Genomic DNA, 20528 nt, shown 5'->3' with positions numbered 1-20528 from the left:
AAGAGACCTCTGGAACAATACAGTGTAAACTAAGATTTGCATTATAGGGATTCAAGAAGGATAAACAGAAAGGAATAGAAAAACTTTTTGAAGAAATAATGACTGAAAACTTCCCTAACCTGGCAAAGGAAAGAGACATCCAAGTCCAGGAAGCACAGAGAGTGCCAAACAAGATGAACCCAAAGAGACCCACACCGAGACATGTTATAATTAAAATGTCAAAAGTTAGTTAGAGAATCTTAAAATCAGCAAGAGAAAAATAAGTAACACACAAGGAAACCCACAAAGACTATCCGGTGACTTTGCAGCAGAAACCTCACAGGCCAGAAGGAACTGGCTTGATATATCCAAAGTGCTGGAAGAAAAAACTTACAATCAAGAATACTCTGTCTGGTGAGGTTATCATTCAGAACTAAAGAAAGGAGAGCTACAAAGTTTCCCAGACAAGCAAAAACTAAAGGAGTTCATCACCACTCAACTGGCCTTACAAGAAATGTTAAAGGGGCATCATTAAATGGAAAAGAAAAAGCCACAAATATGAAAAAAATATCCTACTGGTAAAGGCAAACATGTAGTAAAGGTAGTGGATCAATCACTTCTAGAGCTAGTATGAAGGTTAAAAGACAGAAGTAGTAAAATTATCTACCTCTAAAATAATTACATAAGCAATACACAAAAAGATGTAAAATATGACACAAAATACACAAATTGTGAACAGGGTCAGTAAAAATGTAGTGCTTTTAGAATGTGCCCAAACTTATGCAACCATCAACTTAAATAACATACATGTAGGTTGTTATATATGAACCATATGGTAACCACAAACCAAACATCTATAATACATACACAAAAAATAAAGAGAAAGGAATATAAACATAACACTAAAGAAAGTCAACAAATCACAAAGGAGGAGAATGAGAGAAGAACAGAATAACTACAAAACAACCAGAAAATGATTAACAAAATGGCAATAAATACATAGCTATCAATAATCACTTTAAATGTAAATAGACAAAATGCTCCAATCAAAAGACAGGGTTGCTGAATGGATAAAGAAACACAACCTATATATATGCTGCCTACTAGAGACTCATATCTGAAGACACACACAGACTGGAAAGTGAAGGGATGGAAAAAGATATTCCATGCAAATGGAAACAAACAAAAGCTGGGATAGCAATATTTATATCAGACAAAATAGACTTTTAAAGACTGTAACAAGGGACAAAGGAGGGCATCACATAATGATAAAGGGATTAATCAAACAAGAGGCTGTAACATTTGTTAATATCTATGCACCCAACATAGGAGCACCTAAATACATAAAGCAAATCACAGACATAAAGAAAAAAATGACAGTAACACAGTAATGCTAGGGAACTTTAACACAACCACTTACATCAATGGATAGAAGAAATCTATAAGGAAACATTGACTTAAATGACACATTAGATCAGATAGACCTAATAGATAACTAGACAAAATTCCAACCCCAAGCAGCAAAATACACATTGTTTTCAAGCACACATGGAATATTCTCCAGGACAGATTACATGTTAGGCCACAAAACAAGTCTCAATAAATGAAGAAGACTGAATTCATATCAAGCATTTTTTTCTGACCGAAGCGTTATGAAACAAGAAATCATTTACAAGAAGAAAACTGTAAAAAAACAAACGTGGAGGCTAAACAACATGCTTCTAAACAACCAATGGGCCATTGAAGAAATTAAAGAGGAAATAGAAAAATACCTTTGGACAAATAAAAATAAAAACAAAAAATCCAAAATTTACAGGATGCAGCAAAAGCAGTTCTAAGAGGGAATTTTATACCAATACAGGCCTTTGTCAAGAACCAAGAAAAATCTCAAACAATCTAGCCTTACAACTGACACCACAGAAATACAAAGGATAGTAAGAGATTACTACAAAAAATTGTACACCAACTAATTGAACAACCTAGAAGAAATGGATAAATTCTTAGAAATATACAATTTTCCAAGGAAATAGAAAATCTCAGCAGACCAACAAACAAAAGTGTAGGACCAGACAGCTTCACAGGTGAATTCTACCAAATCTTTAAAGAAGAGTTAATACCTCTCTTTCTCAAACTATCCCAAACAACTGAAGAGGAAAGAACAATTCCAAACTCATTCTATGAAGCCAACATTACTGATACAAAAACCAGATAAAAACAGTACAGTAAAACAGTACAGTAAAAGAAAGTTACAGGCCAATATCCCTGATGAACGTAGGCAGTACAGTGTTTGACATTAGTCTTAGCAGTATTTTTTTGCATCTATCTCTTCAGGCAAGGGCAACAAAAGTAAAAATAAACGTGACTATATCAAATTAATAAGCTTTTGTACAGTGAAGGAAACTATCAACCAAACAAAAAGGCAAACTACTGAACAGAAGTATGTATATACTTTGATTAAATTGTTTTCAGTTTAATTTCCCACAATATAAATAGGATCTATAACTCAGCAACAACCTCCCATGGCATCTCTTAAATGTCATCAAACATAACATAGCCAGAGTTATCTTCATAAAACAAAAGTCCTATTATATACTTACCTTAGAACACTCCATTGTCTTCCCTTCATCTACTGAAAAAAATCATAACTCCTTATCTTGAATATTAGTATCTCAGTGTTCACGGTGCCATTTTCACAATAACCAAAGGTAGAAACTCGTGTCCATAAACAGATGAATGGATAAATAAAATATGTTATATACATACAATAAAATATTATTCAGCCATAAAGAGGGGAATGAACTTCTGACACCTGCTACAATATGGATTAACCTTCAAAACATTATACTGAGTGAATTGTGCCACACACAACAAAACATATATTGTATGATTCCACTTAAATGAAATATATACAATAGCCAAATTCATCGAGAAAGAAAATAGATGAAAGATTACCAGAGAATACAGGGAGGGGGAATGGGGAGTAACTGCTTAAACAGGGTTTCTGTTTAAAGAGAGAAAAATGATTTGGAAGGACTTCCCTGTGGCACAGTGGTTAAGAATCCACCTGCCAATGCAGGGGACACGGGTTTGAGCCCTGGTCTGGGAAGATCCCACATGCTGCAGAGCGACTAAGCCCATGTGCCACAACTTCTGAGCCTGCACTCTAGAGCCTGTGAGCCACAACTACTGAAGCCCGCATGCCTAGAGTCCATGCTCCACAACAAGAGAAGCCACTGCAATGAGAAGCCCATGCACCACAATGAAGAGTAGCCCCCACTTGCTGCAACTAGAGAAAGCCTGTGTGCAGCAACGAAGACCCAAGGCAGCCAATAAATAAATAGATTTATTTTAAAAGTTTTGGAAATAGATGGTGATGGCTGCACAATATTGTGAATGTAATTGATGTCACTGAATTGTACAATTAAAAGTTGAAATGGCAAATGTTATGTTTTATATATTTTTACCTAATTTTAAAAATTAATAATGTAATTATTAATAATGTAATATACTAATAATGTAGCATACCCAAAATTATTGAACAGTACACTTTTAATGAATGAGTTGTATGGTATGTATATTATATCTCAATGAAACTTTTTCTTTAATACTTCTTATCTTGGCAGACCAAATCCTTCAATATTGGACTTCTCTCTAGGACTCGATAGCCTCATCTCACACCATTCATGCCATGAAACCCATGTTCTAATCATGCCAAATGATGTGTCACTCCTTGTCTACCCTGTGCTTTTTCATGTCTTTATACTTAAAATTTTCTGAGCCTTTAGTCTAGAAGAGTAGTTTGTAATCTTTTTTGTTCTGAGGACTTTTACAGTCTTAAAAAGTATTGAAGACTCCAGCAAAATTTTTGTGTATGTGAGTTACGTCTATAGCTATTGTGTTAGAAATTTAAACTAAAAACTTTGTTTTGATATGTATTAATATATTTTAAAAAACAAAAATGAATTGACTGCATATTAATATAAATAACATCTAAAAAATAGCTGTATTTTTTTAAAATGAGAAGACAGCTTTTTTATCATTTTATAAATCTGTTTACTCTCTGGATTACTAGAAGACAACTGGATTCTCACATCTACTACATCCAATCTGTTGTGTTGTTTTAGTTGAAATTTGTGAAGAAAATCCAGCTTCACACAGCAGTGAAGTTGGAAAAGGAAGGAGGGTTTTAACAGCCTTTTCAGATAATTCTGGATATGATTTTATACTACAACAACACAAATGGTAGTTACTTAAAGGTTAGCTTCCGTGTGGAATCAGAAACTATAATGATGAACTTTTCCTATTCTATTACATTAAAATTCATTGGTCTATCTTATACTCTGAATGGATCATTTACCCAGGCATGATTTTATCATGTCATTTGGAAAATATTGGTTCCCTGAGTTATGCATATCCTCCAAATGCTGACAATTTCAGCATGCAATACCCCCCCGCCCCAAATCACTAGTAATATCACTACACATCTCATCAGAAGTATGGGAAGCTATCAAGCTAACTATGGTGGATACAAGTCTTGAAAATTTTAATTTTTACTTGAAATCTTGATTTTTATTTGCAATAAGTAATGTAGGTCATTTTCCTTGGAGTGACAGACTCATTGTATTTAGTCTGCCATACACCCAGGTTTGAATAACCATAGTCTGTTCCTCATTCTTTTAAGTAAAAAATGATATTCCTTAAAAAAAGCATAAACTCAAATAATGACAGAAATACGTGGTATCCTTCAGGCAACTATACTTCAGAATGCATCAGAGTTCCTTATATGTATTTTATAATATCACACAGCATATTAAAGAGATGTGTATTGAAGGATTAATATTTAATAAAATTATTTTACTTTTTCTTCAAGGACATTCTTAAGTGAAACTGGCTCTTTTTTTTTTTTTTCCTGCTATTAAGTGGCAGTGAAAAATGCAATGACTACTAGTACTGTTTGGTGCCACTGTATTGATTAGTGCTAAGGTACCAGCAATTTAGCCACAATGGCTTTTGCACCATTGGTGTAAATGTCAAAACGGTGGAAAGGCAAATAAATATCTAGTATTATTATGAAAATAATTTTGAACATGTATTGGGAGACCCTAGGAACCAAATTTGGGGACCATTGGTCTAAAATTCTTCCTTCTCCACCAGGCTCAACAGGCAGACTCCTATTGATCCCTTACATTTCCTCAACTCATCTCAGTGGCATCCTCTGCGCTTCCTCAGAAAGATTATTTATTCTCTAGGCCTTTAGTATATTATAGATTCTAGTGAATTTCAATGTCTGTTTACTCGTAGTTTTCTTCTTACACTATGGCTTCTAAAGGTCTATGGACTCATATTCATCTTTATACCCAGGGTACCTGACAAAGAATCTGGAGCACAGAAAATGAATAAGTTAATAGATTACAGATGCAACATAAGCACTTCCAACTCTGAATTGTGTCAGTCTAGGAAAATGGAGGGAGGACCAGAGAGAATTATAATGTAAACTTCATAGGGATATACCCAAAGAATCAGTAAGTCTCGAATATGTCTCAAGTCTATGATCAGTACAGTTATAGTTGCATCTTCATATATATACACACACACAGGGAAGCCAAAATGGCATGTGCTGGAATATACAAATTGTTATGAAATTATCAACAAGTATAGTAACCTAGAGAATAAAGAAACAAGAATGTGTATTTGTATATGCTTGAAAGTACACACTTGAACTGATTTGGAAAGGCTGTCAGGTTTGAATAGGCAAAAGGGATTGTGAGGATATTAAATACTGAAAGAACAAAATAAACTGTGACAGGCTTAGCATGGGATGGCAATGTACAATAGGGAGTTTGATGTGTTTTTCACATGAGTAAGCATGAATAGATGCTGGATCTCACTAGTTATCAGGTAAATGTATATTAATATAAGTTGACTTTTTTAACATATTAGTCATAAGCTAATAAAAATTATAAAATCATTGTCAAAAGTGTGGGAAAATGGATCTTTTTATAAACAGTTAATGAAAACATAAATTGATATGGTCTTTTTGGAGAAATTTGACCAGTTCTAAAAATAAATAAATAAAACAATGATTTTGCAGTTCTATTTCTAGGATTCTATGCTAAAGAAATATTCACATGTGTGAAAAAACATATTTATGTGCACAAATGTTCACTGTGACATTGTAGGTAGTGATAAGACACCAAAAACAACCTAAATGATTGTCAGTGAGAAAATGGTTAAATAAATTAGTTTACTCTTAGTATAGGATAGATACAGGCTTTCAAAAGAATAAGAGCCTTATCTTAAATAGCCTTAAAAGCTTTTTAAGATATATTGTAAGTGAAAAAAAGCAGGTGAATATTGTATCATTACATTTTTGTAATTACAAATGATACACATACTGCAAGAAAATTCTGGAGGCATGACAGCTGTCACTTACGAGTAAGTAAATGGAATTGATGTTGCAGGGATGAGGCAGAAACTTCAGTTAAAAATCCATATTACTTGAACATTTTATAATTTATGTATTATTTTGCAATTTAAAAAGTAATGAAAAAGACTGACCTCAGTATAGTGAAATTGGAAAAGTGAGGAATATATGGAAATCACACAGAGATAGAGAAGAGAGAGATGCTGAATGAGGAATATGAAGATTGTCCCTGTAGAAGTTGGATGACAGGAAAGAAGTTTCTCTAAATTATAATGTATAGATAATTCACACAATATTATGTTTGAGTCCTGTAAAATATTAAAAGTATTGTCCTGTAGACTATTAAAAATATTTTAAAAATATTAGGTTATTTAATAACATTTTCTCATCAAGACTGTCATATATATGCACACAAAAAATCTGATACTTGAGAAAATAAAATTCACTGAATATAATTAGGTAGATATTCTTAAAGATATAATTTCACCCACTGGAAGAAAATAAAATTAGTAAGTTTTATACTGAAAAATTATTTTCCATGAATTTAATACACTTATTAATAAGAAACATTATAAAGGAATATACTGAGTGTTCCATGATTAGAAGCTAATAATCATAATATTCACACTGTACATGCTAGCAGTTAATTACTTCTTTGACTTTTGGGGGTTTGGATGTTATAGCTTCACTCATTCTTGAATATAAACTCTAGGAAAATATAATTGCTACATGCAACTACCACTCTAATTTCTCTACGACTCCAAATGATACTCATTTCCACCAAACTGTTTAAAAATAAATTGTTGTACTTACTTTCAACAATTACTTGTCTGTCTTCCCAGTTATCTTTAATAAGCTGTATATTTCCAAAGTGTGCATCGCTGTAGAAGATTCGGTTGGTACCTTTTCTTCTTTGATTATAGTCAAAAGCCAAAGCTATGACATTCTTGAAATAATGTGGATTTTCATATGGCCTTATTGGTGAATTTAAATTGGTTTCATCAGAAAGATGTATACTTTTTAATATTGTTCTCCCTGAATACAGCAAATAGCCTTCATGCCTTAAGCAAGTAACTCCATCCTCTGCCAAATATCCATGGGCACAAGCACAAGTTCTCTGGGAATTTCCTCGATAAAGACAGAGTTGCTGACATCCCCCATTGTCCTTGGCACAAACATTGGTCCCTAGGGAGAAAAAGAAGGTACACACACGTATGTCTGTGTTTTTTCTTTTGTTTTCCAGATAGTTTTTTCTTAGAAAAATATTAAAAATTTAATGTTGAATATTCTGGGTTATTTTATGCTTAACTTTTAGACTGGTCAGTATAAATCCAAACACTATAGAGTACTGCTATTTTTAATCACTTCAGTTTAAAACCTGGGATTTTTTTATTTCAAAGATCACATTCTTCTGCTCCCCTGACCATCCAAAGAGAAGCATAAAAAAATCTCCCTTAATCAGCCAGTTAAGTGCATAACCCCTTTGAAACTTGATACTGAGATTACAATAGGTTGTATATATTGTAATCTTTGGTACAAGTAACTGATTCACTCAAAACATGAACTGCATTCATCAAAAGAAATAGGCAGTATCTTAAACTTGGTGTCTATGAAGTATATAAGATATCAAAGAAATTTATGGCTCTAATGTGCCTACCTTCCTAAGTATATTGGGCATAAGTTTTTCACTCCAGTTTTGAGTGAAGATATAACATGATATTAAGATTTCTGCATCAGACTAATTCTCCTCTATGAATCCATCATCCTCTCCAAAATTATTATACCTTCCTTTGATGTCAAGAAAATTAATTACAATTTACTCTAATGGACATTTAAAATGAACATTATCTTAATGGAAGTGATATTAAAAAAAATCCAAATCATGTCATATCAGTTTCAAAACACATATTTTAAAGAAATGATGACTCTGGACTTATTTCACACTAATAGCAACCTTCTGGAGCCATCATCACTTTATGTATTAAAATATAATCTGACATGAAAACAACCTTTCGGCCCAAGTAATGTGGCATATTTAGTTAGTTCTAAATAAAGTGTGTGACTATTAAAAAATATATATATATAATCAAAAAAACATTTTGGCTGCTTTTTTCTAATATCCTAATTGTGCTTTGTATACTTCATTGAACATGTATATTTATCAAGTGTTTCTATATTACTTAGTCTAAACCTATACTGAAGCCATACCAGGTATATAACATGTCCATATACATGCACTGTCCTAGGCAAAACTATCCATGAACTATTATATATTTATTTCATTAGGCTACTATATGATTTTTGTAGGAAATTAGATGTAAAAAAATAGGGTCTTGAGGTTTTGGACTCATATAAGAATTAATCCCTAACTTAAGTTTGATAAATAAATGTCAAAAAAAATAAGAGAAAGACATAACATAAAATGTATTTATCATACAAGAGTGCTGACCTTTCTCTCTTACTCGGTTAAAGATTTTAACCTCCTTCAGGTTGACTCCAAGACCCGTTCTCATGGTTACGGTTTCTGTGGCATCATTCTTGTGGCCCCTTCTGATGGACCCGTTGGCATGTGCTCTGCCAAGAAATTGAACATACGTGATCAACAATCTTTAATCCAAATCAAGCCAGTTATTTAAGCTGAAGGTAACAGATGGCCCAGCAGAAGGGAAAGAAACCAGCATTAGTCTGTGACATTGAAAGGGTTGAGCCTGGACTAGCAAGAGTGACTGCCTCTTCTGTGGAAATTACATGGTTTTGTGAGATCTTTTCTGTGACCTTGCTAAGGAATGGCTAATCCTACAAGGGTAAAGCAATTGGCACTAAAATAACATTTTGAGACTCAAATACTTATGAAAAAATAAATTACCTGTCAGACCAGTAGATGTACGCCCCAAAGACTGCAACTGAAAACATATCCACATTGCTCCCTGACAGCACCATCTCACGATTCCCGCCAGTCTCAAGGTCAATTCTTTCTATCTTGTCTATACGAGCATCACACCAATACAATTTATTTTCCTAAGGTTGATTGAAAAGTAATATTACAAGCTGTTTTTGATTGTTTTATAAAGAAAATAAGAGAACACTAAAAGTAGACTAATGCAAGTTCGCAGTTAATGCACTTTCAATACTTAAGAAATCCAACAGACCTCATAGTCAATGGAGATGCCATTTGGCCATGCTATTCCCATGCTTACGAGGACAACCTTCTCTGAGCCATCTAAACGAGCCTTTCCAATGGATGGCATCTGTCCCCACTCAGTCCAGAACAAGTAGCTGAAATTAAATTGTAGATAAATGCAGATAAACACAAAACTGTGTAGTATTAATAACAACAGCAATGCCATTCATACTAACAGAAAATAATACCATTTAAAAATCAATATATGTGTGTATTGTTTACAATAAAATAATTTTTATTATAAAAAAAATTTAACCATTCATAGAAATCACAGGGAAGAATTTCCAAAATACCTTTTGTACATGCTGCCTCCTATCTGAAATGCTTTTTTTCAATCTACTTGCTTAATTCCTTCTGTTTTTTTACTATATCAAACATTTCCCTCAAGAAGCCTTCTGTGTTCTGATTATTGCAGCATATACTCTGCTTCATAGCATGAATTAGAGTGGCAAATTTACACTTGTGTTTCTTTACAAAGTTACTTTTTATTAATATTTTTTGCTCCCATTAGACTTTAAGCTCAGTGAGGACAGTGATCTTTTTTCTTATTCACGATTATACCTACAGCACTAGGTCATTTATGAATGTATACATGAATGCATTATAACTTTCAGTTCTGTCCACTTAGATTGCTAAATGGCTATTCAACTTTGAATTTTATAAATCATCTTGTGAAACCATCTTAAAACATGAATTTATACAAAGCAGACATTCTTATTTTAGTAATCTTTTAACGTCATGTGGAAGGACTGTGGAAGAAAATAAAATATAAAAGAAAGAAAATCCACAGTATGCTGAAATATAACATGTCAAAAAATGAAATGTTAAAAAAGAAGGTACATAATCCATGTTTCTTTCACCTATTCATTCAATAAATATAGTATTTATATTACAGTACAGAAATTCATGCTTTCAGATAAATCAGATCTATTCTTTTGAAGTTATGCCCAGTGAAGTTTTATTCAGCTGTCAGATAACAGCAATGACTGACTAAAGTTTAGAAAAATATGGCAATCATTGATTCAGTCAGGTAAAAATGAGTGTGTATTCTGTGCATATTTGAATACGTATATAACAGCAATCATACACAAGAAGAGAAAGTGAGACTGCATATAGGAAAAGCAAAGAAGGCCTACATTCATATTTTGTATTATTTATCCATGAAAAATGATAAACTACATAAAATATGTATTTCCTTTATGCATATTGTTTGATTTATTTTAAAAGTCGATTTTTTTCCCCCTGAAAATGCTGTACAAAATAAATGCATTGGACTTTTACACCCAGACAAATATGAGGTGTGGCTGGAATCCCAAGTATATTAATCCTGAAGAAACTTTCATTCATATTTATAAGCTCTATAAATCAAAAAGGGAAAACTCTGTAGCAAGAAATCCAACTAGGGCTTCCCTGGTGGCGCAGTGGTTTAGAGTCCGCCTGCTGATGCAGGGGACACGGGTTCATGCCCCGGTCCGGGAAGATCCCACATGCCGCGGAGCGGCTGGGCCCGTGAGCCATGGCCGCAGAGCCTGCACGTCCGGAGCCTGTGCTCAGCAAAGGGAGAGGCCACAACAGTGAGAGGCCCGCGTACCGCAAAAAAAAAAAAAGAAATCCAACTAATATTCGTTAGATCTAGGTTGAAGCAGGCATGGAAATATCTATATTTCTATTAAAATTATGATTTTTAAATCTTTAAGGGACATTGCATTAAAAAATTATTAAAAATAAAAACACTATTTTAACTGAGAGGTAAAATGTTGCTTCATTTAACTTTTCAAGGAGAAATTTTAGCATTACTAATGACACTAAAATGACAAGTCAGTCATTTGTTAAGATGACAGGGATGTTACACTGTGAAGGAGGCATTTTGGAAGCCAAGACAGATCTGCGCTTATTTATTCAATCTGATTCTTGTCATCTACTTTTAATACACTCCAGAGTTCAAATATGGAAGGCAATGGGTATAATATACTTTTTATTTAATAGTAATCTTTCAAATGTACTAAATAACTAATAAAAATATTATACCGAGTGAGGAGGTCAAATCACCCATTTAACATATTTAATTCTCACAACTTTGGAAATTGCAGTTCAGGAAGTTAATGATCCACAGTCACATGGCTGATAGGGGAACTGCACTCAGGCTTTACTAACCCAGGGCTATATCTTCTTCTCTACGCTGTCTCACCAAATAGAAATATAATACAACAATATAACAATCTTAAATCAAGTGATATTTTCCCCTAAGTATAAGGAATATAACAAAGATCTCCATACTTGAAAAACAAAACAAAACATGAAAAAAGTCTTAGTATTAAAAACAAGTCTCTTTTTTCCCCTAGTAGTTCCTATTTTTTTGAAATTTGCAGTACTTCTAGGCAGGAGGCTTAGATGAATGGCAACAAAATCAGGAATAAAAAAATATTCAAAATAAAACTATCTTGAGTACAGATTTTACTCAAATTTTCAGCAGTAATTTGACACACTGTCACAATATGTAAAGCCAAAGCTGACTGCAAGCATCACTTTTATGGCTAAAATATTTATCAACTTAATACAACTAAAATATTCTACACTTGCCAAAATTAAGCAACATTTTATGATGGTCAGGCAAAGAATAATTTATTTTCTCCCTAAACTGAAATTGAAAGTAAAGAATTGAATAGAATTAGCACCTTGAGAACCTTTGGGAATTACAAACCAAATACAGAGAAAGAATACTCTCTAACTTATAAAACTGCAGCAAGAAACTTATGAATAATTTGAGTGTAATTTACATAGATGTGCTTGGGATATCTTTAATGAACATAGATTCTTCATATATAAACGTGATCTTCAGCAATGGGAAGAAATGAAAATTTTTTCACTGGTTTTTGAGACTCCATGGAAATTAACATTCAGTGATAGCATTTCAAATAGATGTTGTCCCCATTTAAGTTCAAATTTTGCTGTAGTGGAGTGTTTGTTGTATGATATAGCCAAGAAAATTGCCTTTAGAGTATTAGCTTGGTTAATCTAGCCCTGAAAATACTTTCCAAGGCTATCCCAGATCCAGAAATTTTCAAAATTGTCAAAATCAAATGCTGTATTGTATGATCGACATTTCTCTGGATAATAATTTGTTCTACACTGAAAATTCCCTTATTTACAGAAGCTTATAGTTACAGAATTTAAAAACAGAACATTTAAAAAAGACATTCAAAAGTGGTTTGAAGGATTATAGAAATACTATCAGAAATCATCATAACACAAATATCCCTTATTGTCTTAATTAGACACAGAAGTTCTTGGCAGGAACATGTGCAAAGAATATATATCACAAACTAACTTCCAATTAATTACTGACATTTGGTTAATAGGTAGAAGACTCCATTTGGTAGTGTTGGAGTTTCCAAAGGCCTAGCATACACTTAGTGGTCCCCAAAAGTTTTTAAACTTACCATATGACAACTGTACTGATGTCAGAATTAGTTTACACACAGGTGCTCTTATAAAGGAAAACAAATGTTTTTATGTCACAATTAGATTCAAGCTGAAAAATATACTTTCAATGTATTATAAATGTCCTTGAATAATTTCAAATAAATATTTTTGGGGAAATAAGGCCAACATGAAAGCTAAGCTCCAAAGTTGGTGGGGAAAGAGTAAAGGAGTAGGGGCAAGAAAAAGAAGAACGAACGTGTCTAAATTGTTAAAGAAATAGTATTAAATATGATTCTTATATTTTAAATATATGAACCACAGTGAAAAGCCACTAATTTGAATCAATCATTTTCTTTTAATTTAAGGTTTTTTTGACTGATAAACTGTTTCTCTGGAGCATAGATCTGGGTTGCAGTTTTTACGATAAATTTGCTATTTCTTCCTATTCCTATCCTTTACCTAAGAAAGTATGAAATAGATACTTATCAGATATGCTAGAGAAAACCTGAAATAACCAAAAATCGCCATGCTGGCACAAAAATGAAGATCACATAATTCTCTTATGTAGGCAGTTGCCTTGGTTGAAAAGAGAATCAAGAATGGCATTGTGGCCTCTGTGAGAGTGGAGGTCAACAGTGTGTTAGTTTATCTGTAAAAATAAGAAAAACAAAAAACAGAAGCCCTGTAGGCTTTTATATATATTATACACATATAATATATATTTTATATATAAGGAATAGTAGCTTAGCAGTTTCACTAGAATCACTTAAAACACATATTAATTGAATACCTTGTAGGCCAACGTGTCAATGTCTCCATCTTCAGGCTAAAGCACAGGGAAAATAATATAGTACTGTCAAAGTCTGAATACATTTCATGAATATGTGAATTGACATCCTTCATCGCCTATGAGGAATACAGTGTATTCCTCTATTCCTGTGAGGGCTTCTTCACATTTCCTTTTTCTTCATTTCTGTGCAGTTTTTGTTTTGAGAAAGTATTACATGCCAATCCCAAATCACTTTTCAAGCCCTGAATTGCTTAGAGGCTCCTGCAATATAAAAAGAACTCAACCACAGATAGCAGAACACTCTGCTAAAAGGAAGAGAGTCTAGAGACAGTAGAACCTTGAATACTACTTTCTAATTTGTTTTTGACAGTGGTTCGGTGGATGATTCTCAAATGTATACTTTCATTGCAGTCATGCACTCATTCAACAAATATTAATTAGGTACCTATTAAGTGCTAGGAACTGATAATATGAAATGAATTGGACTTAGTGACCCTTATGAAGGTCACTGTTTAATGGCAGAGGCAGATGGGTAAGTAAAGAATTACCTGAGAAAAATGCTACCAGCAATGCTTAAAACTTGCTAGTTCTAAGTCTCTATACGACAGGAAAGTAGGGGCTTCAACACTGAAACTGTGGAAGTGCTGTGGTGAGAGAAGTTATTATTCCTACAAACAACTTCGGAAATAAACCTTTCCTTTGAAGCAAAATAAACATACAGGCCATCTGCGTTGTTCTCTCCTTACGTTTAAGCTTAAAAAATATTTTTAAGTTATCGTTTGTTCTTCAGGCCTTGTTCTGGTTTTTGTTATTCTTTAGTTTTACATTAGATTCCTTCTTGACTCATTACTTTCCAATATGAATTAATTATATAAAACAATCATTATGTGTGTACCCAGCCAACACTGGAGAAGTATGGAGAAAGAGGCTTTAGAAAGAAAAATTTCTTTGGCATCTGTAATTCCATAGCATGTTAGACTTATCACCCCATATTATGTTTTTAATTCCTTATTTTATGTATCTATTTACAGCCTGCCTCCTTGCCCATCCTTTCAATAAATATGTACATAAACATATACATTTATGTGTACATATATGATATTCGTTTGCTACTTACATGGTTTAACAATGGTTTTCCTGAGTGGTCCATCTTTTATTCACTTTTGGTATTTTCAGTATATAATATTTGATGTTTCCCTATAATCTATGAATTTTCCTATGAAATATTTAACACTGAGATGCCTAGGGCCTAGACTCATAGTGCTCATGAGTTGATTTGAAATTCTTAAAATATTATACAGAAAATTTTAATTTGTTTCATGAACCCCAAACCATCTTATATAGCAGTCATATGCAACCTATTCTGGATATCCCATGTCAAAACACACTGAGGAGATTTCTATAGGCAAATAGAGAAAGGAATATCTTAAACTCCTCTTTTTACCCTTTACCACATTTTTATTGGTCAGATCCCTTAAGAAATTAGGAAAAGGTCCTACAGTTTTGTGTGGCTATCGCTGTTCTCCATTCGACATAGCTTTGGTGGTCTGGGCCAGGGGCTCCCTCTTACAATGGGAAGTGGCATGACCTTTCTGGGATCTCTTTCTCCTCCACCAGCTCAGAGCTGCAATGATAACCCAGGGCATTTTGATAATTTCTAGTCCTTCTTTTCTCATTTTAGCGGGAGAGGTAAGGTCCAAGATTTATGTTTAGAGGTTAAGAAATGAGAATAAAGCATATTGGAAAAAAGTAGGTGAGACCTAACTATCTTTGAAAGAAGAGAATTTTTTGGAAAATTCCTAGTGAAAAATAGTATCGCACTTTTCTTTCATTTGCCCTTATAATTTGTATGCCTCAGAGACTTGTAGAAAAAGGTGGCTGTGATTTGGGGAATAATTGTGGTATTTCTGAATTACTTGACCATCATGGTATATTAATATTATAAACTATCACCCTGATTCTACCACTATTTCTATTGCAAAATTTAATTCCTTCTTTTTTATATGTTACCTCGTCTTCAGATGTAAAATACATTGATACTTTAGGAGATGGTGTTAAACTATGCTATACTTTTGCTATCTCAACAGATGTTAAACTGTCATTCAAGACCTTCTGTATATTACTGGGCATATTCCAAAAGCATATATGTATATATAGTCAATGAAAGACCATTTAACAATATGTACTTTTTGAACACCAAAATATCATGTAAAGCTGAATCTGTGCCATGGAAAGAAACACTTTTCAGAAAGTTATTTATGGTTGTAGAGATATAAAGCTAAATTAAGAGAGGCAATGTAGATTCTACTGCCTAACAAGAAAAAAAAAAAAAATCACAGAGTATTTGTGTTTCACTTAGAGATCATACATCATGGGAGGTTAACCAACTTTTTTGGTATCATACTGTGACTTTCTATGCATCTTTTTTTTTATTGTAGGTAGAAAATGACTTTTTAGCATAAAGAGAATTATTACATTTTAAGTTTTTTAAAGAGAGTGAGGCCTTACCAAAAAAAATAAAGAAGTCAACGGAGGGGAGAAACTGAATTTTCAAGCTGAACTAAATTCATATACACTTTCTGTTTTGCATATGGCTACATTTTAAAAGACCTCAAGTCTCCACTGCTCAAAAACAGGCTTCATGCCCACTTTTCAAGGCACATTTATATCTTGGATTCAGCTAATTTACTCCATTATGGTTCACCTTTTCTCTTGGCAATACACCTGCCATGTTTTAACATCAAACAGAATATTAAAATGCTGTACTTTATTCCTGTGATATGAATTTTGACACTTAAATGTCTATGTAATATTACCTGGAAATCAGTGTTTGATTTCCAGGTGAAAGTTATTCAAATTTTTACATAGAGTGGTCATTTATAAGTCCTTCTCCCCCGACCCCGAAGTCATCAGTAAACATGTAGATAAGGTATTAGAAGACACATATCACTAATGTTTCCAAGCAGTAATAAACATTTCCTGAAAATAAACCTAATATTTGAAAAGGCATATCAATTCTTAACTATGAATCCTGAAAAATATCTATCCATGTGACAATTAATATCGAAGAAAAGTTTTTAAGAAGTGAAGACAGAGAGAAACAATATTTAAAATATTGTTATGCATGTCAAAGATTTCTTGTTCTGTGGGATGAAATGTAAATCTTGTTTGGGGGGCTCAAAATTGATAAATCAAAAGTGCTTACTGAGATCCTCCGGCTAAGTCAGTGCTGAGCTCAGAGTCACAATGGAGAGAAATGGAAAACCTAAGCGACAGCTGGAGATAAGGAATGACAGGATTTACAGACAGATGGAAATAGGTGATGAAAACCTATGGAAAGTCTGAAGTAAGTTCCAATCTTGTCAGGACGAAAGAACCACGATAACACAAAAAGAGACGCCATGGTTAGGAAAGAAAGTCAGTAGATGAAAACTAGGAGGACATGGTAAGTTTCAGTGACAGTTGGATGTTCAAATAAATCATTTCTAAAAGAAATTGTAAATATAATTAAAGGAATGAAGATGAAATATTGGATGTGATTAATGTCAGAAACATGAAAATATGTTTAAAAGATAAATACAGCAAGAGAGAAAATAGCATACAGAGCTTTAAGTGAGGAGAAAGATGCTCAGAAGAGAAATACAATGCTCAGAGGAAATACGTGGAAGGGGTCAAAGAGGACAAGAAAACTCAGAGTTAAAGAAGGTAACAGAAAAAATAAACTCTTGAGTAGATAAATGATGGAGAAATGTCAAGGAGAAGGCAAGGGGTGTGAAAAAAAAATTGAAAAACAAAATCTGGATTTGGCTGTGGATAAATTTAGAAATTCCTGGAAAGAACTAAAGCTGAAAATTCATTTCAGCAGTTAAGTGAGGAGACATTTACTTCTATTCTAAGAAGTTGAGAAGTAAACGTGCAGAGAAAAGTAAGACAGTATTTTTCTTTTCAAATAAGAGGGATCTGAGCCTATTTGAAAGCAAAGGGAAAGGCTTCATTGAAAGTAATAAGTTAAAGATGATCGAACAGAAAAGAACAGTTACTGCAATGAGATGCCTGAGGAAATAGATGCCATCGTGTCCAGAATAAAAGCGAAGTAGATTTAAGTAAGAAAAAACAAAATTTTCTCTGAGGTTAATATGCACTTATTTCAAAGCATTCACATTATGAATTTGTAGATTCCATTTTCCCTTACCATCACATAGTCACTCTATTACAATTAACCACCAAATCCATTTAACTGCTTTACTAATCTCTGACAATTTTGCCATCTTCTCCCTTCTAGCAGACATACTTAGGGACTTTATGGCTCATGTTGTTGATCCTATGAACATCCCAGCTCCTGTTTCCTCATCTTTTCTGTTCCAGGGACCTTCGTCTCTCTTTTGCCTCTGCCTTACATTACTCTGATCTCCCGTTCTTGGTTTTCCTCCATTTCATCACTAATTTCTAGACCTCACCTCCTGATTAGCAACTCATAGTTATTCCCTTACAATTGCCAGCTTTGAATCTGTCACCACCTGCTCCTCGTTTAGCCCATTTTTCCCCATTATTTTGCTACTGCTAAGTTGCTGAGCACTATTACTCAAGGTCATATAAATACCCCATTAGATTCTAGAAACCCATTCCAGCTGGACTCATGTTGCTTGGAATCCTTTTATTCATATTATACTTTATTCATATTCTATTCACCACAATAGTTTCACCAAAATTTACTTATTCATTTAAAGCTGCTAACTCTACTCATATCATCTATGAGTTTCTTCAATTTTACTAATTTTAACCGCTAAAATATATTCTATTGCTATACTCTATCTCTTTCACTTCATCTCCAAAAAGAGAAGAAGAGAACTTTCCCTAATTTAATCCTCCCATTTAAATTTACCTCATTTAATCTTCCCAATAACCAAAAAGGATATAAGCGTTTGAGATCAAGATACTTCAAAAGATCCCAAAGGTAGGAAATGTCCAAGCTGGGCTTCCAAACCATAGTGGACACTCTTGGTGCTGCACTTAGACATCCTCAGATCTTGTTTCCTATTTCTGTGTACTCCAGTGCCCAGCTCCTGTGTCCTTTTGTTTTTAGTAGCTCACACATCCAACTTTCTTCAGAGGACAGCTACTAGAATCTCTTCTTTCACAAGTAGTGCTGAGAGCCAGAAATCTTGGGAGTGTATGTCTCCCCAGGATTTTTGCCCTTATCCAGTGAATAATTGGGTGGGAGTTCAAAGTCAAGCTCCCTTGCTAAGTGAGGTTTACCCTCCAAAGCTTTAAAAGGCATGTCTGAGGTCTGGACTTTGCTCACAGTTGAACCTTTGCTTGGCCCCTTTCCTATCTGGCTTCTTCTGACTTGAATTCTCATTACAGGATCTGTTTTTTTAGAGATACCTAATTTTTTAAAACAATTTAATTAATTAATTTATTTTTGGCTGTGTTGGGTCTTTGTTGCTGTGCGCAGGCTTTCTCTAGTGCAGCGAGCAGGGGCTACTCTTCGTTGTGGTGTGCGGGCGTCTCACTGTGGTGGCTTCTCTTGTTGCGGAGCACGGGCTCTAGGCACACGGGCTTCAGTAGTTGTGGCACGTGGGCTCAGCAGTTGTGGCTCGTGGACTCTAGAGTGCAGGCTCAGTAGCTGTGGTGCACAGGCTTAGCTGCTCCATGGCATGTGGGATCTTCCTGGACCAGGGATCAAACCCTTGTCCCCTGAATTGGCAGGCAGATTCTTAACCACTGCGCCACCAGGGAAGTCCCGAGATACCCGATTTAAGATGCAAATCTTATCTATCTGCTATCTGTCCTCCATTCTTCCTGTTCCATTCTATTGCTTCTTCCTTGACAAGGTTCCTCCTACACTCCTTGGACTCTGTCTCCTCTTTTTTTTTTTTTTTGCGGTACGCGGGCCTCTCACTGTTGTGGCCTCTCCCGTTGTGGAGCACAGGCTCCGGATGCGCAGGCTCAGCGGCCATGGCTCATGGGCCTAGCTACTCCGCGGCGTGTGGGATCTTCCCGGACTGGGGCACGAACCCGTGTCTCCTGCATCGGCAGGCAGACTCTCAACCACTGCACCACCAGGGAAGCCCTGTCTCCTCTTTACATGCATTTTCTTCCACCCCTCTGCCTATGAATATGTGCCCATACTCCCTGACCCCATACTAAGAAAAACTTTCTGTGTGCTCTACTACATTCTCTATAATAAACTTTCTATTTTTTCCTCTTTTCCTTCATTGTCAAAGTTTTTGTCACTGTAGTCTAAATATGCTGGCTCTACTTTCTAATTATCTTTCACTTATTAATTCTTTATATTTGGCTTCTGCTCTTGCCAGTTTCCTGAAATTCATAACAATTTAAAATGTCATCCTGATCATCAATTGCATGTTCTGTTTTCTGCTTTTATCTCTCCTAATCTCTTTCCTGCAGGCACATTCTTCTCCCTAAAGCTCTTCCCTTGATTTCTATGATACAGTGATTTCCTGAGGACTTGAAATGGCTTTTTTCCTCTTTCTTCTTTCCTATTTCTTTTGCCTTATTGTTAATTTTCTTTTTTCTCCTCTTAATCATATTATCTCCTAACTGCAAACATTCTTCATTTTTGTCCTTAGACTTCTTTTTCTTTGGATAATTTCATCTACTACCATGATTTATTGAAGAGCCTGAACTCTGTTGGAATAAGTAGGAATAACTTTACACTTATCCAACTCCTGATTCTATTTATACTCTACTAAATATCTCTTCTCCAG

The 20528-nt window shown here is 34.2% G+C and overlaps 1 protein-coding gene across 1 annotated transcript in view; it reads right to left on the bottom strand.

The window, feature by feature from the left end:
- LRP1B (LDL receptor related protein 1B) overlaps positions 1–20528 on the bottom strand; it is a 1792829-nt gene that overhangs the window by 459952 nt on the left and 1312349 nt on the right. The window contains exons 38-41 of the mRNA XM_030883038.2: positions 9553–9679; positions 9270–9421; positions 8853–8977; positions 7217–7588 (exon numbers count right to left, since the gene is read on the bottom strand). Coding sequence (XP_030738898.2) covers positions 7217–7588; positions 8853–8977; positions 9270–9421; positions 9553–9679 — 776 coding nt within the window. The remainder of the gene's footprint in view (positions 1–7216; positions 7589–8852; positions 8978–9269; positions 9422–9552; positions 9680–20528) is intronic.

Source organism: Globicephala melas, chromosome 7 (assembly GCF_963455315.2).
Source record: "Globicephala melas chromosome 7, mGloMel1.2, whole genome shotgun sequence".
NCBI lineage: Eukaryota > Metazoa > Chordata > Mammalia > Artiodactyla > Delphinidae > Globicephala > Globicephala melas.
The sequence above is the reverse complement of the archived record's forward strand: the minus strand, read 5'-3'. Positions and strand labels throughout refer to the sequence as shown.